This window comes from Vulpes vulpes, chromosome 4 (genome assembly GCF_048418805.1).
Source record: "Vulpes vulpes isolate BD-2025 chromosome 4, VulVul3, whole genome shotgun sequence".
In the NCBI taxonomy this organism is placed as follows: domain Eukaryota; kingdom Metazoa; phylum Chordata; class Mammalia; order Carnivora; family Canidae; genus Vulpes; species Vulpes vulpes.
Window position 1 is genome coordinate 125,322,351 of NC_132783.1, and position 23,228 is coordinate 125,345,578.

A 23,228-nucleotide genomic window follows, 5' to 3' on the forward strand; every position below is an offset into this window, starting at 1 on the left:
GGGGGAGCTAGGCAGCTTATATCCTATGGATTTGCCATATCCGACAATTATTGGGCCCCTTCCTTCTTTCAACAATCTTTAGGTTGGCACCTATCACATATCAAGCTCAGAAGATACAGTGAGGCCATATGGAGCCCCTTCCTTCGGAGTGTATGAGCTAGCAAAACTCCTAGAATCAGAATCCATTTCCTTGCTCAGGCAAGGCCCCTTACTGTCTACTTACTGGTGTGTCTAACCCCAACTTGCTTCCAGTTTACTTAGGAAGAATTGTCCCAATAGCAGTCTCTTAAAAAAAAAAAAAGTCAAGGTAGTTTTGTTTGTTTCTTTTTAAATAATAAATTTATTTTTATTGGTGTTCAATTTACCAACATACAGAATAACACCCAGTGCTCATCCCATCAAGTGCCCCCCCCAGTGCCCGTCACCCATTCACCCGCACCCCCCGCCCTCCTCCCCTTCCACCACCCCTAGTTCGTTTCCCAGAGTTAGGAGTCTTTATTGATGACAGAAGTCTCCCTTTCTGTCAAGGTAGTTTTGAACAGAGGAATTAGATATTCACAAATCGAGCGTTCACAACATGGACACATTTACAAATTCGGGGTGACATCCTGCTCCAACATGTAATGCAGGCGCCTTTGGCCGCTCTGGAAATTAGAGAACGTTAAAATTGAATTCAGATAAAGTATTGCGTACAGGTGAAGCCCAGCTCTGTTGCTAGGCAACCTGACAGCCTCTCGAGTGGGGACCAACTTGCCTCCCACACTTGACCATCTCTCCCCAGTGGTGGGACGCGGAGGCCTCATTGGCTCCCGTCTCCTCTCACTGAACCCCGATTGGTCGGAGGAGCTCTCACTCCGCTCCCGTTGGCTCTCGCCGTCTCTCGCCGCTCTGTGATTGGCAGGCCGGCTCTCGGGCCACCGCACGTCACTCTCTCACCCCACTTCCTCGGCCCTCCGGCTTTGTCCCCGCCCCTTCCCCCGCCCTCCCAGCCACGAGGGAAAGCCCTAGCCGGGGCCCGCCTCCACGTCTCTCCGGATTGGCGGAAGGCGGCCGGGGGGGCGGGCTCTGCCGGGGCGCTCTGCGGGCCGCGATTGGCTGCTGGAAGCGCGGTCCAGCCTCCCCCCGACTCCCGGCGGTGCCGGAGTCGGGTGGGTCGGCAGCTATAAAGCTGGTGGCGGAGGGGAGGCGCCGCGTACTGCCCTTGCGTGGCTCGCTCCCTTCCCGGCCGCTGCCCGGTCACGTCTGGGTGAGTGCCCCGCGACGGGGAGAGCCGGGCTGCCGCGGCGCCGGGCGGGATGAAGGCGGGGCAGGCGGTGTCCTTGACTAGGCCCGAAGGAGCTCCAGCTCCGTCCCGGGGGGGGGGGGCGGGGGGAGGCGTGGACCTGGCCCTGGATGGGGGCGCGGGCGCCGCGGGGTGCGGGGTGCGGGGCCGCCCCGCCAGCCGCCCGGGCCCGCAGGCGGGGGCTTTGACGGGGGACTGGGGAGTCGCGGAGGGAGAAGGCGAAAGGGCGTTGAGGGCGAGGGTTCTAGTGACCTAGTCAGCCGGGGGCCGGGGGCCGGAGGGGCCGGGGCGCGGCCGTGATCGCCTTGAGGGGTGGGGGGCGGGGGGCGCCTCCGGAGCTGGGCTGCCCGGGCGTTCCCCGAGCTTTGGGGTGAGGGTGGACGCCGACGGATGGAGAAGATCACGCCTGGTTAGATGGAGCCTCGTAGGTTGGCGGGGGGTGTGTCCTCTTGCAGCCAAATAGAGTTGCTGGGAAAGGGAAGTGGCCGAGCATGACTTTTCTTCCCTAGCTCAGGTGCAGAGAAGCATCAAAACCGGGATTTATTTATTTTTAATATTTATTTATTTTTATTGGAGTTCAGTTTGCCAACATATAGCATGACACCCAATGCTCATCCCATCAAGTGCCCCCCTAAAACCGTGATTTAAGGAGTCCTTGGCCTGCTGACTGCTTCCCTTGGCTTGCTTCGGGTATCACAGGTTCCTGCCTCCCACCTACCTTCGCGCCTCCGTATTTTCTATGCCCCTGTTAAAGGGAAAAATAATAGGTTTCCTGGGTGTTCTGAAACCCTGTGCCTCCCTCTTGCTAATAGTTTTAGAGCCGGTCTGACCTGCTGTGATGTAGTGGGCAGGTACCCGCAGGGCCTTCACACACGGAGGGTTGGGGATTAAGCTAAGTGTATGGTGTCTTCCAAAAACGTGTCCTTGTGTGACGGATGGTAGAGAAAAGGATTACTCTGAGCTTCCCTGGAGGAGGAATGTGGACAACAGGTAATGAAGGAGGTTATCTCTGCTTGTCATGTTTGCCCTGTGGCCTTGGCCTTAGGCCATCACAGGCTTCTTTTCACTGCTCACCTCTGCTGCAGCGCTTCCCACAGCTGCTGATGCTCCCGTCAACCTGCTGCAGTTGGATGATGTGTTCTGGCTGTGGCTGAGTGATGTTTGCTCTATCACACTGCTGAATTCTGAAAAACAATGGCAAGATAAATGACAAAATCAAGACCAATGAAGACGCTCATGTAGTTAACAGGTTTTTGGAGTTGGAGTTTGGACTTTGTACAGATTCTGTTAGAAAGGAGATTGAAAGCCCTTAACATGGATCTGTCCAAATGGTTCTTTGCATCTTGAGACCTCTAAGCAGTTTGTGTTCTTTGATCAAAACTTTATATTTTTAAAATTTCAGTTATTTTTGTAGGGGTAAGGAGGGCAGGGATAGTATATTTTACGGGGAAGGAGAAAGACTCGCTTTTCTCGGTGTTTCACCTTTGTAGGTCTCTCCTAAATTTGTAGATTTGCCCTTTATCCAATTCTAGTTTAATAGGTAACACCAATTCTTAGGAAGGCGCTGCCAATGGGGAGAAATTACAGGATGTTTTATGTACCATAAAAGTCCACGTCATCTGCTGGCTATTTCAGGGCCTTGCTTTTGATTTTGTTTTCCTAGGTATTCCTCCAGAGTGCTTTTACATCTTGTTTCTCTTAACTGTGGGATGGACTTTAAGACTTTTTTTTTTTTTTTTTTAAAGGCTTAGAACGTATTTTAATAAGTTGATGCTGCATTACTGCTCCATTTCTCAGAAAAATTCCAAAGGTTATCAGGGACAAATCAAACATGGTACACCAATAAAAAAAAATGCACAGCATAACTACCTAAGATAGGCAAGGCTAAGAGCTACTGTCTGACCTTCAGCATACAGCAACCCTGTTCCCAAGATTGTACTAAGCCTATCAAAAGCTGTGAACAGCATCATAGACATAAAAGGGCCATTCCTGCTTACCCAGAAAAAAGATGGAGGCAACTTAACACAAGATTTTTTAAAGATACACTAAAATGAAAATCTCTAAGAGAAAGGTCTTCCTTAGGACATGAAGGGGTAATATACTGGATATAACAGAACCATATGTATGTTGTCTGTGACCTCTGTGGACATTTGCCTGAATTCCCACCTGTGAGTGAATGGAATGGGGCTAAGGTCATGGGGGATGTTTGTTTTTGTGGTGTATGTGGCAGTGTTGGACTTAGACTTTTTGATTGAGATTTTAGATAGCTTTCATGGAAGTAAGTGCAAAACCCTGATAATTGATGTAATGTGTATTTACTCAGTGCTCTAGAATAATATAAAACCATAAAACAGCTGGGATCCCTGGGTGGCTCAGCGGTTTAGCCCCTGCCTTTGGCCCAGGGCGTGATCCTGGAGTCCCAGGATCAAGTTCCACGTCAGGCTCCTTGCATGGAGCCTGCTTCTGCCTCTCTCTCTCTCTCTGTCTCTGTGTGTGTGTGTGTGTGTCTCTCATGAATAAATAAGTAAAATCTTTAGAAAAAAAAAAAGCAGTGGAACTGAATGAGAGGAGATACAGTTGAGGTTCTGGTTTGAGGAATTTGATGGACTATATATCAGAATCTATATTTAGTTTCATGTAAAGAACTGAGTCTTATAATTTTATTTTATTTTATTTTATTTTATTTTATTTTAAAAGATTTTATTTATTTGAGAGAGACCGCATGAGTGCTCACAAGGTGGGGGGAGGCAGAGGAAGAAGTAGACTCCCCACTGAGCAGGGAGCCCCTTGGAGTGCTGGATCTCAGGACCCCAGGATCACGTCTGCTGAAGGCAGACGCTTAACTGACTGAGCCACCCAGGCACCCTGTTTGACATTTTTATATTTCTCAAGATGATGGTACAGATTCAGAAGGTTGAAAAATATGTTACTCAATCTAATGGGATGGTAGTAGCCCTCAACTCTTAACAATCTATTCATTCTGAGACTTCTTGGTATATGGTGATGCTCACTTACTGTCTGTCAACTGAGTATAGTTAAAGCAGTAGAGAAGCTAATTTTTCAAAGGCTTCATCGTTGCAGGTTTTGTGACTGGGGATATGTGCATATGGGAATGTTGATAAGAGCAACACATGTTCTCTTATTCCATTTGGATCACCTACATTTTTCAGTAGAAAGCCAGTTTTCTTAAACACGTTCCGGGCACTGTTTGGTGCTGCAACTCATTTAAAAAGTGATAGCAAAAAGAACTTACTGATGAGAGATGCTACAAGTACTTAAATCTAAAAGATTTGTCCTCTAACTATGATAACTCCAAATTCAGCCCCTCAGAAAATGCCCTTTTCTCCAAGATCTCAGAGACATTTCTTTTTCTTTCTTTCTTTCTTTCTTTCTTTCTTTCTTTCTTTCTTTCTTTCTTTCTTTCTTTCTTTCTTTTTTTTTAAGATTGTATTTATTTATTTATGAGAGACCCACAGAGAGGGACAGAGACATAGGGAGCCTGATGCAGGATTCAATCCCGGGATCACGACTGAGCTAAAGGCTGATGCTCAACCACTGAGCCACCCAGGAGCCCCTTAGAGAGATTTCAAAAAAGGATCAAAATACAGCCCCCTCTCCCAGGAGACGTCTAGGAATTGAGTATGGATCAAAAGACTGCCCATGACTAGTTTTCCAGGGAGCAGAATATGAAGACTTTGTGTGAATGACCTATACCTGCTGTAGAATTGCGGGGCCCTGATGAGAAACTTGAGGAAACCTTCCTGGAAGAGGTAGCTTAGAGTAGGGCCTTGCAATAGAAGTAGAATTTATAAGCAGACCGGAAACTCTGGGGAAGAGGCCGGAATGTCTATTTTTTTAACAGACAACTAGACCAGAGTGTACAGGCATGGGCAAAGCCTTCACCAGTAGTTTTGCTTGCTTCTTGCCAAGGAGGAAAGGTCTTTCTCATTATAAAGGATGTCCTGGATTTCTCTCCTGTTATAGTGAAAAAGATCAGCAGGTAACCGTAACCGCTTACTGTTTATCATGGACCTAAATGTGTGCTGGATGAACTTCTTTGACTCTTTGTTTGAATCAAGGCTGAGGAGGGATCCCGAAGAAGGAATTTAGAACTCTGAATAAACCCCAGGAGAAAGAAAGCTTCATTGCATGAACCTAGTTGATGCTAGCAGCCTCCCGCATTCTTCAGTTTTTCTCTTTGCCAAACTAGGTTTGGCAAAAATGCCTATATTGTGGCTCCAGAGGCTCCAAACATGCTGTGTGGTAACCTGCCAGCCGCTTGCCATTCATTAACTGCTTCCTGACCTGTGCTGCCCCCCTTCCATCGTTGCTCTGAAAAGACCTTCTGTTACAAATAAGCTGATGACCTGCTGGAGACTTTGGCAGTGCTGTGTCGGATCATCTCAGGATCGAGAACCCTCTAGCAGTTGCAGAAGAGAAAGGGAAGCTTAGTCCCTTCGTGATGGACTGTTCCTGAAAGTGGCGTTTACAGCCTCCATTTCCTTTCCTCCAGGCCTCTCCCGAGAGCTTAGGCATGGCAGTCCTCGTGAATCTTCTTTCTTTTTTTTTTTTCTTTGCTCTAAAGTCCTCCTCTCTTCCCCTCTCTTCCCCTCTCCCCCTCCCCTCCTCCTCTTGTCTCTGCCCCTGCTTGCCCCACCTAAACTCTCCTCAGCTGAAATAATCAAAATTGAAAGAGGGAATATTGGCAGTTCAGGGGCAATTTCCTTGATGAAAATAGCATCAAATGCATATACATAATATGGTTTCAAGAAGAAATATTACTAAGTTACTTAGTCCCAACCTGGAGGGGGAATCATGTTTTCCCCCCACCAGTGAGAACCAGTCCCCGTGGTCTACTTAATTTGCAGGTTACAAAAGCATAGTTGAAGATAATAAAGAACAAAATATAGGTTATTTTCTCAAAGTGTATATATAATTCTGTAGTCAAAGAGGTCTCTTGGAATGTAGAAGTCTTATCTTTTCCTACAAAGTTCAGGGCTTATTTATTTGCGGGGAGAAGGGTAAACTCAATGTAGTAAAAGGGATGAAATCTGTAAAGAGCACTCAAATGATCTAATCATGTCAAAGAAATCTTACTAAATTATTTACTAAGAGTAATTCAGACCACTGAATGTAGTCTCTGACTAATCAGGCAAGCACGATGCTCAATTTGCCAGTAGTTAAATAGCAAAGGTAATTGCGTTTTCATTAAGCACAAGAACTGTTGTTGTCTCAAGTTAACAATCCTTCAGAACAACAACAACAACAAAAAAAACAAAAAACAATCCTTCAGAACAGATAGACTGAGGAGAATGCGCTGGTGTCACCTTCCCATTTTATCTCCACATAACTTAAATGATGATAAAGCTTAATGCTCTTTTGTTTTGATACCACATGCTTATCTTTTTATTACCAGCACAGTTTGGGAAAAATCACTTTTAAAAGGTTGGGGAGGGTAAGGTGGACATGTTGAAGATCACGAGCATAAGATCAAATAAATGTAGGTAATTAGGTCTTACTACTAGAAAGATACATGTTTTGTTTGAGAAATACTAAGAACTAGGATAATGATGTATTTATGCTTTATATTATTACAAAGCGTTATCCACATAGTTTATCTTCTCAACCACCTGAGAGGGCAGGTATTAACTCCATTTTATAGATGAACTCAGAGGTACAAATTGCTAAAGCCACAAACTCCTAAGTGTTCTTTTCTTTTTTTTTTTTTTTTTTAAGATTTTATTTATTTGAGAGAGAGAACACCAGTGGGGGGAAAGCAAAGGGAGACGCAGACTCCTCACAAAGCAGGAAGCCCGATACAGGGTTTGATCCCAGGACCCCAGGATTATGACCTGAGCCACCCAAGCACCCCTAGAGCAAGCTTTTGAATGGGAGAATCTCAAAGGGGGAAAAAGTTTTATGAGCTTTACCGTATTTCTAGCAAAGTCAAAATCAGTTCTATGTAATATAATTGGACAAAGAAATGTTTATTTTAACTCTGAATTGGATTCATTATTTGAATTTCTGTGGTGATTTATGACTTTAAAAGAAGTTCTTATTTGAAATTCCTAGTGCCTGGAGGAGGAAACAGAGGGACAGACCTGGAGACTGCAGTTCTTTATTCCTCACACAGGTATGGCATCCTAGCATGCTGCTGAAGGAAAGCCTTCCTCTCTAAATGAAAGGGGGAAATTGAATTTTTATCCCAGGGCAAATAACCACTCGTGTGACCCACACATTCTTAAAATCCATTATGGAGTTACTTTATCTTTAAATATTAATTAATGGTGTAGTGCTTTGGGAGACTGTCCAACTTTGTGATTATTAGACTACTGTTTTAAATCTAGAAGCTAATTTTTTTACCCTTTCTAAAGAGAAAATTTACATACTTTATTATAAATACAGAATCCCATTATCTGGCTTAGATTTTTTTTTTTTAATTGTGGATACAATGCTCTGAAAAATGCTTTTTATCAGCAAAAAGTTAAAAATATATGCAGGTAATTTCTTAAGCTGTCAGGTTTTTAGACTATATTTTATTTAGAAATGTTTTTGTGTGTGATTATTTAGAATAGTGAATTAACTAGAATACCCTATTGTGTATGGAGTTAACACCATAATGTGAACATCTCAGTTCTTTAGCTGGCCTTTGCCTTTTTCTTACTGTATCTGGTCTATTTCAGAGAGCATTTGAGAGGACAGCATAAGAGCATACCTTAATAGGATAGTTAAAAGTAAAGATTACAAATCAGAAACTGTATCAAATTTTTTGTTATTTGAAATGCCATAGAAACAGTTATTTCCCTGTATTAATTTTCCATTCTTTTCCTGCTTAATCTTATGCCTCCTTAATTTCAATCAAAAGCTAAATATTTCAAATGGGACAGCTTTTTATCAGGAGTATAGGGAGAACATATTGGCTATCAAAACCCCTCAGAGAATGAGCAATAAAGACTGAGTCAGATAATGTAGAAATTTCTTCCACACCACGATCAGAGTCAGGATTCACTTTGAACATGATGTGGGTGGGTTAGTTAAGCTACATTCCCCCACCCGAAGTGAAACAAGGGACTTATTTTTAACCTCTTGGAGTTTAAGAATAACAGTTACACCTTATTTCTTAAGGGCAATAATACAAGAACTGATCAGAGCCAGTCAGATTATGGTAAATAGGGATTAATTCTGGAATCAAAGCCCTGCATTGTGGCTTTTAATAAACTGGCTTATACTTTCAGAAGATTGCATATACTTGTCCATTTTATTTCTAAAAGCATTGCAAGTTACTGGGCCAAGCAGGGAAAATCAATCACACTGTCCTCAGTGTGTTTAGAGCAGTTTGAAGAGTAGAGAGGATCCAGGGTGGTAACCTTGTGGGAAAGGCTGGGAACGTGGGTAATCCTACTGCCTCTGGTTTGGCAATTTAGAGGGTAGCATATAGGAGGGGTTCCTCTTAAAAGATACGGACTGGTCTTTGGTTTTTAACACTAGTTGTAGAGCTCTTTTCTATTAATTATGCAGAGGACTTAATCTTAGTTTATTCTAAACTTAGAATCTGCCTAGTGATATTTGAGTCCCTTTATGTCTTTATTTCAACTTCAGTGTAGCGCAGTTTAGATGAGCATAAACTGAGAGGTTGTCGTGGAAGAGAGGAAAGAGTAGAATAAAGTGAAGAGGTGCTTCTCTGTTCACTTAGCTGATGTGATAGTAAGCATGTGAAGCCGTGAAACAGTTGAGGCTGGAAATCTGGGAGCCATCCTAAACACTTCCTTCTTTTCCTAACTTCTAGCCAATCACAATTTCTGCCACTTGGCTTCCCTATTTCTTGAAGCTGCTCCCTCACCCCTCATGTAGTAATTGCTCTAGTACATAACCTGTCTTAACTGGACTTCCATATCTGCTCCCTAACCCAAGTCCATTCTCTGCGTGGCACTAGTGATTATGCCAAAACGGTGACTCGCAAGCTTTTTTGACTATGACCTTCAGTAAGAAATATACTTTATATTGCAACCTAGGATATGTGTGAATGAATGAAACAGAATTTTCGTGGAAAAAATTTTAAATTACTGTGTGCCATGCAATCTGATTATTTTCTGTCCTTTTCTACTACATTTTAAAATACATTGTTTGCCATCCACCAAATTGATTCCAGAGTTGGAGAAACATTGATCTGGACATGAATATGACCAAGTTATTCCTGTCTAAAATGGTTTGATGGCTCCTTATTGTCTTCATTATGAAATTGAAGCTCCCTAACATCAGCATACCGGAACCATTATGTCCTGACCCTGATCCAGTTCTCCTGACGTACTGCTTGCGTGATCTATTCACTGAGCCTCACATTTCACTTCAGTAAATTAGCAAAACTTTTTGTAGCTCTTTGTACTGTGCCTTTTTGTGTATTGTCCACCCTGTTGAAAATCTCCTACCACCATTTGCTTCTGCAGAGCTTTACTGATTACTCTTTAATCATTCTGAAGACTCACGTCAGCACCAGTAACCAAGAAGCCTCCCTTCCTACTCTTTCCCTGGCCTCCAGGCTGGATTAAGTAGTTCTTGGAACATAATGTGATTGTTATTTCACTTGTTTATTATTATTTATATCTTATACATAAAAATGGTGACTATTTGAAAGGGCAAGGATTATCTCTTATGAAACTTATCCCAAATGTTTGGCGTGTAACATGTTGTCATTGTTTGAATGAATGAAAAAACATAAGTAAGATTTGTATATTTGGAAGGAAGATTCAGTGGTATCCTTTAAGATCTTTAACTTAGATTTTGTGATTATATTTCTAGGTGCTTATTTTTTAGGTTTTAATATACTTGATGACTTATAGGCTAAGGGTGGATTACATGATTTAAGGATAACTTCTCTGCTTTCAATGTTCTTTCAAGACTTCAATAATTAACAACTCACCAAGGCAATAGTCTGTAATTTCATACCGATACTATACTAGAGTTTTTAGAGTGGCAGAGGACAAATGACATAAATATGGGATTTGACTTCATTTTTAGGAGTCAAAGTAGTAGTGGGGACCTACTACTACTGGACCCTCTGATGGGTCCTGGAACTTATTGGTGAAAGGGTAGGACTCAGGTAGCTCTCTCATAAGCTAAGACCTTTAGGTCAATGAAGACCTGAAATCCTGTCACTTAAGTAGCACCTTCCAATTATGTGATGCCTAAAAAGGAAACTAAGTTGTAGAAGTTTAAAAGGGAGGAAAATTCTGTCTCTTAAACTAATAGGCTATGCCATTCTTCAAAGCCAGATAACTGTATTTTCTGACTCCTATGCCAACTGGGTTCTGGGTGGACTGCCCATGGAAGTACTAAAGTGAGATTAGAAGTTATGAAGAAGAGACCTGCTTGTTTTTGTCAGCAGGAAGGAGCGGAGAGGCGGGAGGTTGGGGGGAAGATGTGTAGACCCTAGTTCAGCAGCAGAAGTGCTCCAGCAGCTTTAGTTAGGAGTATGAGCTTTTGGGATCTGAATAGCCAGCCACCTTCTCCCTTTGCTCCTCTAGCTCTGCCAACAAGTTTGTAACCATTTCCCGGTATTAAATTCTACCCTATTTGAAATACCTAGAATAACTTTTCCTGATTAATACAATCTCTAAACAAATTGAGGAGGTTCTGATAAGTTATGTGACTTGCTCATACACACATAGCAATGGTCTTAAGTGGCTAGCACATTTAACTTACTGTTAGTAAATCTAGATACTATTGAAAGTATTTACAGTGTGGCAACAGTCTTTGTAGTGCCCTTTTTAAGATAGAAGAGTTGGTTTTTAAGATAGAAGAGTTGGTTTTAAGAAGTGTTCTCTAGCTGCCACACAAATAATATGTGGATTACCAGTTTTCAAATTTGAATCCGTTTGGGTTTATCTCCTGATTTAGAAGCTAAGTGATTTTTATTCTGTGGTCATTTATTGCCCATATTTTAGCTGTAGAAAGTATGGGATATTGGCATATGACCCTCTGATGGGTCCTGGAACTTATTTTTGCTTAAAATTTTAATCATTGGGTTCTGGGCAGAGGAGAGGGGCTCTTTACAGCATCAGGGGCCTGATGTAGATGGACTTTGTAGACTTCCATAGTGTGCCTTTTCTACTTGCTGAGATTGTTTAGATCAATGAAGAATATATCCATGATGAATGACTGGTTGACTTATTTAAACTTTCTTGGGTGGCCGGGAATAGATCAGGTACTTGAATTCTGATTGGTGGACCATATTACTAAATGGTCATTGTATTTTTATATCTTAATAGCTCTTTATAGTAGAAGACTCTTATATTTACCTTTAAGTATCATGTCTTAATCTAAAGAGGTCTAGGTGGCTTTGTTTGTTTGTTTTAAAGATTTTATTTTTAAGTAATCTCCACCCACCCTGGAGCTTGAACTCACAACCCTGAGATCAAGGGTCACATGCTCCACCGACTGATACAGCCAGGTGCCCCTGAAGAGGTCTGGTTTTAAATAAAGTGAAAATCTTTCTAAGACAATAATTATAAATAATAGTGTTCCATTCATACTATAATTGCTACCTCCACATATTAAAATTGCCCCAGTATAATTAATGGTATTGTAATGGCATTATATGGTGACAGACGCTGGCTACGCTTATGGCGAGCATAGCATAATGCATGGAGTTGTCAAATAACTCTGTTGTATATCTGAAACTAATGTAACATTGTGTGTCAACTATACTGCAGTTAAAAAAATAATAATAAAATTGCCCTGGATGAAGTATACTAAACTTAGAAACTAACATTTCAGGTGATAGTTGAACTCCTAATGTTGATTTCTTAAGTTTGAACTTGACAGTCTGGAATTTATAACCTAGAATGATGTTTTCTTCTGTTTTTCTTTCTAAAGCTCTTTCACCATGCCTGGGTCACTTCCTTTGAATGCAGAAGCCTGCTGGCCAAAAGATGTGGGAATTGTTGCCCTTGAGATCTATTTTCCTTCTCAATATGTTGATCAAGCAGAGTTGGAAAAATATGATGGTGTAGATGCTGGAAAGTATACTATTGGCTTGGGCCAGGCCAAGATGGGCTTCTGCACGGATAGAGAAGATATCAACTCTCTTTGCCTGACTGTGGTTCAGAACCTTATGGAGAGACATAGCCTTTCGTATGATTGCATTGGGCGTTTAGAAGTTGGAACAGAGACAATCATTGACAAATCAAAATCCGTGAAGACTAATTTGATGCAGCTCTTTGAGGAGTCTGGGAACACAGATATAGAAGGAATAGATACAACTAATGCATGCTATGGAGGCACAGCCGCTGTCTTCAATGCTGTTAATTGGATTGAGTCCAGCTCCTGGGATGGTATGTTACGTTATTCCAAAGAAACTCTCCTTGAGGTTGCGCAGGCCCACATGACCTTTTAATTAATGCCATATGTGAATTTACCAGTTATGCTTGTTTGAATATGGTCAGAAATGTACCTCTTTCAACTTACCTGAATTATAAACTGGTTCTCTTTATCATGTAGGACAAAATTATAAAGATTTACATTTTTTTCTCCTTTGCCAAAGATGGGAAAGCATATCTTAGAAAAACAGAAGACTTCAGTGTATATGTATGATACTTTTAGTGGTGATCACCTTCTTGCATATTAACAAAAATCTTTTTCAGGACGATATGCCCTGGTAGTTGCGGGAGATATTGCTGTATATGCCACAGGAAATGCTAGACCTACAGGTGGAGTGGGAGCTGTTGCTCTGCTAATTGGGCCAAATGCGCCTTTAATTTTTGACCGAGGTGAGTGTTTGGGGGAGAGCATTTCTTTTTTTTTTTTTTATTAACAAAGTATGCCAAGAAAGTTGAAAGTACAAATAGAAACTAGTACTGAGTATTCATTAAATGCAGATACTACCTGCTAAATATGCGTGTTAGCATATTTAGTCTTTATAACAATTTTATGAGGTAAGTAATGTCATTCTCATTTTACAGAGAAAATGGGTATAAGTAAGAACAGAGGAGTAACTTGCCCACTGTCACTCATTAGTGACAAGTTTCATTTGTTTTCAGTTCAGTAGAGCAGTTGTGATCTTCCAGTTAGAGATAGGAAACTTGTATAAAATGTTGTGTATCAAAGGAGTCTTAGGCCTGTCCATGGATACTGTAATGTTTCTTTTCAGTTATGTGTTGGTTTCACCTTGTGATTTCCATACTGCAAGTGGCAAGAGTTGATTAGATGCTTTAGGAACAAGGCAATCTGCTGACTAACATACAAACATCAGGTTGCAGGTATACATGTCCTCTTCCTTTCTTGTTCTCATAGGACTTCGTGGGACACATATGCAGCATGCCTATGACTTTTACAAGCCTGACATGCTTTCGGAATATCCTATAGTAGATGGCAAACTCTCCATACAGTGCTACCTCAGTGCACTAGACCGCTGCTATTCTGTCTACCGCAAAAAGATCCGAGCCCAGTGGCAGAAAGGTGCGTTTCATCCATTTCCCTTGGTTTTGACGTCCGTTGAGGGCAGTGTAATGTGCTGAGTGTCTTCAGTGAGACACTGCCTTGTGGGCATCCTTCATTAGTGTCCTTGAACCATTCCTTCCTCGCCCACCAGATAGCATTTCCCCACAGATTCTGGGAATGAGTAATTTAGGGAAACAGGGAAGCTTTGAAAATGAGGTATATCTGTGCAGAAATGCTTAGGCTTACCCCCAGTAAAAAAAATAAACACTGAGGCAAAGAAAGTAACCTGAATTTTGTTCATCTTTTGGGAGAGGTGTTTTTACAAGGCTTTAGTTTGCAACTGTGATCCAGAGCAAAATCTAATGAAAATAAATTACCGATGTTGACCCCCATCCCCCTACAGCCTGTTTGCATTTGACCTGTGAATTCATCCTTGCTTTTGCAGTATCCTCATTAATCTCTGTCTTTAACCCTGAAAAATGTTCTTGAGATACTAAAAAAGACAGTGTTTGAATTAATGCCATTAAAACACACAGTATCATATAAATTAGCCTTTTTCATAGATCCGCATTTTATAGGCTGTAAGAGAGGTTTAAAAAAAAGTATTGAATGACACAGTAGGATTGAGTAGTCCTAGAGAAGAAGCATTCTTGCAGTGTGTAAAATGTGATACTTTTGATGGTATTTAACAGGACAGAGATTTTCTAACTTTTTAGGACCCACAGTGAGTAGTACACTCTACACTCTACACTGTATGTGCTAAACTCACACAAAAATATCATAAAATTACTTACCATGCCACAGGTTACACAGCTATTTTCTACTCTATTCTATTTCATTAAAAAATACCGTAAGGTTAAGAAACAAAACAAAATGAAACAAAAAACAGGCCCAACCCACTAAATTAATTACAGACTCCTAAGCTCTGAGGTTTGAAAACAGTGATGTAGTGATGGGTAGTGTTCTGTCTCTGGGTGTCTTTTTGATATGCATTTTAAGCCATAGAGATAATTTCATTATACAGTTTATTTTTGGTTGCTGTTTAAAGATAGAAGAACAACTTAGCCTTGTTCTAAAATCATACTTCAAAAGTTAGTGTTTTAAAGTGAATTTCATAATTTCTTTGGATTTCTCTTGCAGAGGGAAATGATAAAGATTTTACCTTGAATGATTTTGGTTTCATGATCTTCCACTCGCCCTACTGTAAGCTGGTTCAGAAGTCTCTAGCTCGGATGTTGCTGAATGACTTCCTTAATGACCAGAACAGAGATAAAAATAGTATATATAGTGGCCTGGAAGCCTTTGGGTAAGAGAAGTTTGTTAGGATTTTTTTTCTTCTTTGTGTATTTTATATGTCTTTAAACCATTTTTTTTATAGACAGGAAAATTTTAAAGTTAACTGGATCTTAAAAGTCATCTAGTCTAAAGTAGAAGAAACGGAGTCCCAGAGAACTGGTAGCTTATCTACATGAATTCTTTAGTCATTTCTACTCCTATTTTCTGATTTCCTCCTTTTAGTTCTGTTCCCTCTGTCACCATGATAATAGAGTCCCATGGGGCCTATATTTACTACTCCAGCTTCTGAAATCTCCTCTCCAGCACCTGTGTCCCATCCCATGCCGTGTGCCGCCACTACTGAAGTCCGCTTTCATGCTCCTTCCACATTTCCCCACTTAAAGTTCCCTGCCGTGCCTGTTAAACTCACCCTGTCCCTTCTACATCTAATAAATTCTACTCAACTTTTAAGACTCAGCTTCTGCAATATCCTGACTTTGCTAACTAAATAGGCATTATGATGGACTTGAAATAGTATAGTGTATTCTGTTTGGTGACAACAGAGTTTTAGGGAATTTATTAACCTATTAGAATTAAGTTGTCCTAACTTGATTATACAAAGATTTGACAAAAAGGACCTAATGTGTACAACTGTTACATCTTCCACGGCAATTAACATGTTACTACTTGGCTTTTAATAAATAAGGAAACCAGGCAGATTAGAATATTAGTTACATTGGCTACTATAGTAAAAATGTAGTCTTTGAATGTTGTAAGATGGCCTTTTTTCTAAATGTTTCAGGGATGTTAAATTAGAAGATACCTACTTTGATAGAGATGTGGAAAAGGCATTTATGAAGGCTAGTGCTGAACTCTTTAATCAGAAAACAAAGGCATCTTTGCTTGTGTCAAATCAAAATGGAAATATGTACACATCGTCTGTTTATGGCTCCCTCGCTTCTGTTCTAGCACAGTAAGTACATATTTCAGCTGCCTATCTCCTCTTATTTGGGGATGTTAGATTTTGAGACCAACGTTGGGGTCAGGCATGTTGGTGGCAGGTCACAGGATGACATCCAGATTCTTGAGGCTACTGTCCATTGATTTAAAGATAAATGGGATGAAGCTACTTCTGAGTACTTCATTTCATGCTGGCTTCCCTGGCTGCTGTTCTCATGATCTTCTTATTCTTGACCTACAGTTGAACCATAAACCCCTAGTTGACAAAGTAACTTATTTTATGGCATAATGACTTTCATAAGCCCCATCATTACCAAAAAGATAAAGACTCTTGGTTTTGGTCTGTTGTAGAGCTTTAGGTCCACTTCCTAAGGCCACCGGATGAATTTTTGCTCTTAACTTCTGTCTTCTGACACATTGTAGTTTGGATCAGTGAGACTTTTAATTTTTATTTATTTATTTATAAAGGCTTTTTTTTTTTTTTTTTTTTTTGAGAGAGAGCACAAGCTGGAGGAGAGGGGCGGACCCCCCACAGAGCAGGGAGCCCCACGCCACACTTGATCCCAGGACCCCGGGATCATGACCTGAGCCTAAGGCAGATAGATGCCTAACCAACTGAGCCGCCCAGGCGCTCCTCAGTGAGACTTTTTTTTTTTAAGATTTTATTTATTCATTCATAGAGACAGAGAAAGAGAGAAAGGGGCAGAGGCACAGGTAGAGGGAGAAGCAGGCTCCATGCAGGGAGCCCAACATGGGACTCCATCCAGGGTCCCCAGGATCACACCCCAGGCTGCAGGCGGCGCTAAACCGCTGTGCCACCGGGGCTGCCCTTTTTTTTTTTTTAAAGATTTTATTTATTCATTCATAGAGACAGAGAGAGAGAAAGGGCAGAGAGAGAGAGAAAGGATCAGTGAGACTTTTTAATAACTTTTCTTCCCCTACACAGGTACTCCCCTCAGCAGCTGGCAGGAAAGAGGATTGGTGTGTTCTCTTACGGTTCTGGTTTGGCTGCCACCCTGTACTCCCTTAGAGTTACACAAGATGCCACACCAGGTAAACGCAGCTCTTCTAACAAGAATGTGTTGGGACCTACTGTGCTAAGGTTGATTGAGCAGACTCCTCAAGCAAGCACTTGAATCTGCCCCATAGATCATTACATTTGTATCTTCGTTTCTTTCAGCGTAGCCAGATTTTTACTCTCTAAGAATCCACCTTAACTGGGTAAATGGCAGGATTATCTGCGTTGGGAGAGCTTCCCTTTTTTCCAAGTCAGAAAAAATATATAATGAGCTGAAAAAATCTTTTTATGGCACAATGTCTGATTTTTCTGTCTCCAGCAAGTAACTTTATTTTTTTCTCATTTGTAAAGTGTTTATAACCAGGGGAGGTGCAGTCGGGAGGGTAAGGGAAGCAGATCTGTCTAATGCAGGCAGCTGTGGAGCCTGATCATATGAATGAGTAATACCAAGTCTTTTCTTGTGGTTTGGTTTCATACAACATACCTAATTTTTATAGGTTTATGGTCTTGTCTTATATTCCTGAACAGGAAGGAGCAAAAACATGGAGAAAAACTGATGAAAGACTTGACATTAGTCTAATACTGTGTCATAGGTTGACTGTGAACAATAAGTTATTTGTAGTTTCACATCCCATCTATTTCCTGATTTGTCTCTTGGCTGATACTGAACAAATGTCTAGTCAGAGATCATAGGGAGCTGTGCCAAACAGATACCATTTTCTCTTTCATCTAAGTAGTATCTGGTACTTCAAGAAATGGAAAGCTTTTTTTTCTATTTGGTAGCATTTTCAAGTTTTGGGATGCCTTTTTTTTTTTTTTTCCAAGAGAGATTGCGGGGGCTATGAGGAGTGACAGAGAAAGGGAGAGAGAATCCTAAGCAGGATCCACACACAGTGCAGAGCCTGATGTGGAGCTCGATCCTACAACCTTGAGATCATAACCTGAGCCTAAGTCAGGAGTCAGACACTTAACTGACTGTGCCACCCAGTCAGTTAAGAGAATATAAAATATAAAAATATTCTCTTTTGGGACATCTGGGTGGCTCAGCGGTTGAGCACCTGCCTTTGGCCCATGGCATGATGGTGGAGTCCCGGGATCAAGTCCCACGTCAGGCTCCCTGCATGGAGCCTGCTTCTCCCTCTGCCTGTGTCTCTGCCCGCCCGCCCCAGTGTCTCTCATAAGTAAATAAATCTTTTAAAAAAATTCTCTTTTAATATTGGAATTTACTGTTTTAGGGTCTGCTCTTGATAAAATAACAGCAAGTTTATGTGACCTCAAATCAAGACTTGACTCAAGAACTTGTGTGGCACCAGATGTTTTTGCTGAAAACATGAAGCTCAGAGAAGACACTCATCACTTGGGTAAAAATATTAAGTTGTGTTTAAACATAGAGGTATACACCCAAAGCCTACTGGAGAAGGCTCTAATAACCTGAAACATGTTACATATAAGATAAGGGTGTCTAGGCTTTATTCTGTACTAATGTGTTATCAGTGAAAATTGTGGGGAAATAGGCAACTTTTCTCTAGTTTTATTACCAAGTGACTTATGTATCCTAACTAATGTTTCATGTTCTCTGCTTTTCCTTTAGTCAACTATATTCCTCAGAGTTCAGTAGATTCCCTCTTCGAAGGGACCTGGTACCTCGTCAGAGTGGATGAGAAGCACAGGAGGACCTATGCCCGGCGCCCCTCCCCCAGTGAGGATACTCTGGGTGAAGGAGTAGGACTCGTACATTCAAGTGCAGCCACTGAGGTAGGTGAAGCTCCTCGTGTTTTGCTCGGCCTTGGACAGGCTGAGAAGTCTCCATCCTCAGATCTCAGGGCTCCAGGACCTGAGACTGAGCAGCTTAAAGGAATGTTGATAAAGAATGAGCTTTGCATTTACAATTATTAACATTTTTAAAACACGCAGTAAAGACTAGGTTTTGTTAATAATACCAATATTGAAAGGAAGACTGATGTAGAGAGAAGGCCCGTTTGTGGTCATGTCTAGGTGAGAGCGGAGTCTGGAGCCCTTGTCAAATCTCTCTGCAGATTATCAAGAAGTAACACTTAATAGCAAGGATTTGAATTCCTATTATATGCTAGGGATTTTATTTACATTTTCTAATTTAATCTTTACAAAATCCATCTTGAGGTAAATGGTATTATTCCCATTTTAGAGACGAAGCTGCGAAAAGTTAAATGACTTGCCAAGGATCATGGCCCCAATTTGAACTGAGAACTTTTTATATAACCCTGAAGTTGTTTCTTTTATCTGTTCAGCACCAATGTGAAGGATGCATAGTCTTTCTTCTTGTTATTACACCGATGAAGTAGCTAGTTGGGCCACCTGAGTCAGAGTTGGGAATGCAAGAGTAACAAGTAGAATGCTGTGTGTGATGGGTCTCTGTGGCCTCCTTCTCTTCCTTGCTCTAGGAATATTTGTCTAATAACTTCAGCATAAACTTCTCCAAAGTTGTCCCTTCTCAGTTTTTTTCTTACTGGAATTTAACACAATGACTTTTTAAAAAACAAAAAAACTGCTGTGAGAGTTGACAAGTTTTTTTCCTTTGATTTTAGCATATCCCAAGTCCTGCTAAGAAAGTGCCAAGACTCCCTGCCACAGCAGCAGAACCCGAAGCAGCTGTCATTAGTAACGGGGAGCATTAAGATACTTCTATGAGGTGGAAAACTTCAGTGCGGGTTGGGGTGGGGGGTCTGTATAGGAACAGTTCTGGGAATGGGATGTCTGGGGACAGTTTTAAAGGATTACATGTTGTGTAACTTTTTATGTGACTGACATGAAGCCTGGAAAACTATCGTGTTCTTGGGAGAGTCTCTTTGCTCAATTTGCTCACACGCTTCCTGTTGTGGTCCAGCCAGTGCTTAATGTACAGGAATGATGTTTAAGGGCTCTGTAAACTTCATACCTCTCTGGCCATTCATATGCATGAAGCTTAGTTTTTAAATGTGGTATCATGAATCGTGTGCTTCAGGCGAAGAAAGCAGAGGTACTAGTCTCCAATTTTAATTTTTTTAAACACGTTAAGACTTTTGTACTTTGAACCAACAAGCTTACTGAAAGTATCTGTGGTTTTTGAAAAAAAAAAAAGTTTCTAGTTTACGGAACATAGTCTTAAAATGTGATATGCACAAACCCTGTTTAAAAATGGCAAGACAGATATACTCTTTTTCTATAATTTATAAATCCTAAAGAGGGAGAAGAGTTGGGATGGTAACACTGGTTCTGGAAACTGGAATGTTGCTTTAAATCCAGGCCAGCAGTGACAAGTTATTGTAATGACCTCTGAACAGAGAGATGCTAGCATTGAGCAGACGTCTGGTATAGACCGTGTGGTACACTGGGAAACTATGGACATAGCTCTGGGTCAGCTTCGGAATCCTTGGTTCAAGGTGGAGATGGTAGTGAAGCGGTGTATGAGGAAGTTGTTGCAATCCTTCTTTGCGCCTTATTTTAAAGAATAAATAAATTTTTCTGGCTGCCTTTTAAAATTTTAAAACAAAATAGAAGGATGGGGCACAGGGCATTGTTAGGTTACCTGTGATGCTTCAGTGTTATAAATTCAACTTACAGACTGACAGCCTAAATTCACGGTATAAGTGTTATTTTCCTTTCTTTTCCCTTTTTCTGGTATCTTTTCAATGAAAATAAATAAAAGGACAACCCAAGTTTTATATAGTATGAACGGCCAAAAAAAGTATTCCATTTCAAGGTCTAGGAGTAGGATTTATAAAGCATTTTTTCAGACTTTCACTTAAAAAAAACTATCACATGAAATGAATAAGAAGACTGGTTAGACAGTTTTGTAGATCTTTTTGGTGCTGAACTATGACATGAGCCTTATAGACTGTAAAATAGAGATAGTTGGAACTAATGTACAGAACTAAATTTTTTAAACTTTATTTGCTGTTAAATTCTGTGAAGTTTCAGTTATCTAAAATAAACTTACACAAACATGAACTGTAATGTTTCAAATTGCAAGGTAATATGTAATGTAGTGTTTGTAAAATACTCTTGTCTAATATTAACTAGTGGTATTTTGATTTGTACAGTCCATTTGTTAAAATGACTTCATTTTAACATCCACTGATGTAGATTAATAATGTAAGTTCACATTTAAAGATTAATGGGAAAATGGTGCATGTAATACTTTCACAAGTATTGGGAGTTTGGTATGTTTTGAAAAGAGTAATTTAACTTTTGGGTGTCAGGAAATGGGTTTTTCTCAAAGTCCATTGCCGGCAATGGGCAAGCCTCGTAATATTGGCACAGAGCATTAACTGTACACCTTATTAACAGTGAGGTGAATAACTTTGAATAAAGTTTTAGAGAAATATTTCAGATATGTGTGTATTCTTTTTCCCTCTTGAACTAACAGTTTAGGCAAGAAATCAGCTAATGTGCTATTTCAAAGTATGGGTATTGGTTTCATTTCAGTTCATTCATTCACTAATTTATTCGTTCATCATTCAACAGACATTTGAAAACCTGATATAAGCAAGGCACTCTGAATTAAAGAGTTACCAAGACGGCAGCCCGGGTGGCTCAGCAGTTTAGCGCCGCCTTCAGTCCAGGGTGTGATCCTGGAGACCCAGGATTGAGTCCCACGGGATCAAGTCCCACGCCGGGTTCCCTGCATGGAGCCTGCTTCTCCCTCTGCCTGCGTCTCTGCCTCTCTCTCTCTGTGTCTCTATGAATAAGTAAATAAAATCTCAATAAAAAACAAACTAACAAAAAAAAAAAACAACAAGATATGGTCTTGCCTTCAAGGAGCTATTTATCTAACATAGAAGATTTGTACTGATAATATGTTATCCTTAAACTGGAGACAAAGACATTAACTCCCAAATGGGTAGTAAATATGTATAAACTTTGCCGTAAGTATTTATGAAGAAAACGACTATATTTTCCTTAAAATAACCTAAGATTAAGGGTTGCAATTAAAGATTAAAAGCAGGGATGCTTGGGTGGCTCAGCGGTTGAGTATCTGCCTTTGGCTCAGGGCGTGATCCTGGGAGTCCTAGGATCGAGTCCCGCATCAGGCTTCCTCATGGAGCCTGCTTCTCCCTCTGCCTATGTCTCTGCCTCTCTCTTTCTCTCATGAATAAATAAATAAAATCTTTAAAAAATAATAATAATAAAAATAAAGATTAAAAGCAAATTTTACAGCCCATATAAAATGGCCTACTGTCAGCAAGAGCCACATGTTTTAAGATTTATTTTAGAGAGAAAGCAAGCATGAGTAGGGAAAGGGCAGAGGGAGAGAGACTCTGGCCACTGAGCGTAGAGCCTGACTTGGAGCTCCATCCCATGAACCTGAGATCATGATCTGAGGCAAAATCAAGAGTCAGATATTCAACCGACTGAACCACCTATGCGCCCCTAAGAGCCACATGTTGCTGGTGCTTCTAGGGTTGGTTGGTTGGTTTTTTAAAAAGATTTTATTTATTCATGAGAATCAGAGGCAGAGACACAGGCAGAGGGGAGAAGCAGGCTTCAAGCAGGGAGCCTGATGTGGGACCCTGGGATCATGCCCTGAGTCAAAAGCAGAAGCTCAACCGCTGAGCCACCCAGGTGTCTCACTCCTAGGGGTTTTATAGAGTTTTTGCAGTGGTATTAATACTGAACTAGATCACCTCTAAGAGCCCTATCCACTCTTCAGACTGTAGAAATCAAGAATTAACCTAGATTATTTCTAGCCCTGTTCAGCTCATATGTCCTGTGTAGATTCAATACTTAGTGATTATTCCTTTTATTTTTTGGACCAGTCTATCCCTCTGGTTCATTTAGGAAATGGGCTAGTGTTCTTTCTCTAAGGTCATTTTTGCAAATCCTTCAATCCTAATTAATATGCTTTAGGAGTGCTATCCTTCCCCTCACTCCTTGTTGGAATTTGTGCTCTGTTTGGGCACCGAACTTTTTTTTGTTTTTATGAACACTAATGAGTCAGTTTAAGATTAGCAGGAGATAAAACTCAAACATGCAAACAGCTACTTTTGATCTTCCTGTGACTCAGTTGAAACACTTCCTGTCTCGTCTGCTATTGGAAATGCCCTGAAAGAAACACTTAAGAGGTTAGTAAAGCAAAGCAGGGAACGTAAAAGGTCTTTAAATAATTTTTTTTGTATATTTTTTTATTGGAGTTCGACCTGCCAACATATAGTATAACACCCAGTGTTCATCCTGTCAAGTGCTCCCTTCAGTGCCCGTCACCCAGTCACCCCGGGTCTTTAAATAATTTAGAGCTAGATA

General features: G+C 40.9%; 1 protein-coding gene across 5 annotated transcripts; it reads left to right on the forward strand.

Annotated features, from left to right (window-relative positions):
* Positions 1 to 1,031: 1,031 nt before the first annotated feature.
* HMGCS1 (3-hydroxy-3-methylglutaryl-CoA synthase 1) lies at positions 1,032 to 21,720 on the forward strand. Of its 5 annotated transcripts, XM_026017038.2 has the most exons (12): positions 1,107 to 1,246; positions 7,355 to 7,415; positions 12,155 to 12,612; positions 12,922 to 13,047; positions 13,571 to 13,735; positions 14,858 to 15,023; positions 15,795 to 15,965; positions 16,899 to 17,005; positions 18,206 to 18,331; positions 18,562 to 18,725; positions 19,535 to 19,638; positions 21,453 to 21,720. In XM_026017038.2, the coding sequence occupies exons 3-11, from the start codon at positions 12,165 to 12,167 to the stop codon at positions 19,622 to 19,624; spliced, it is 1,563 nt and encodes a 520-aa protein (XP_025872823.2). In that variant the 5' UTR covers positions 1,107 to 1,246; positions 7,355 to 7,415; positions 12,155 to 12,164; the 3' UTR covers positions 19,625 to 19,638; positions 21,453 to 21,720. The 5 variants fall into 5 exon arrangements, with proteins under 5 accessions (XP_025872826.2, XP_025872823.2, XP_025872825.2 ...); XM_026017041.2 differs by lacking the exon at positions 21,453 to 21,720 and having other exon boundaries at positions 1,032 to 1,246; positions 19,535 to 21,317; XM_026017040.2 differs by lacking the exon at positions 19,535 to 19,638.
* The last annotated feature ends 1,508 nt before the right edge of the window (positions 21,721 to 23,228 follow it).

What these genes read in the sequence shown, in the direction of transcription:
- HMGCS1 (XM_026017041.2), top strand. Translation starts at nt 12,165, where the DNA reads ATGCCTGGGTCACTTCCTTTGAATGCAGAAGCCTGCTGGCCAAAAGAT. An exon ending in GCCTTTAATTTTTGACCGAG is followed by an intron (nt 13,048 to 13,570) that starts GTGAGTGTTTGG and finishes TTGTTCTCATAG; the next exon opens with GACTTCGTGGGACACATATG. An exon ending in TACACAAGATGCCACACCAG is followed by an intron (nt 17,006 to 18,205) that starts GTAAACGCAGCT and finishes TTACTGTTTTAG; the next exon opens with GGTCTGCTCTTGATAAAATA.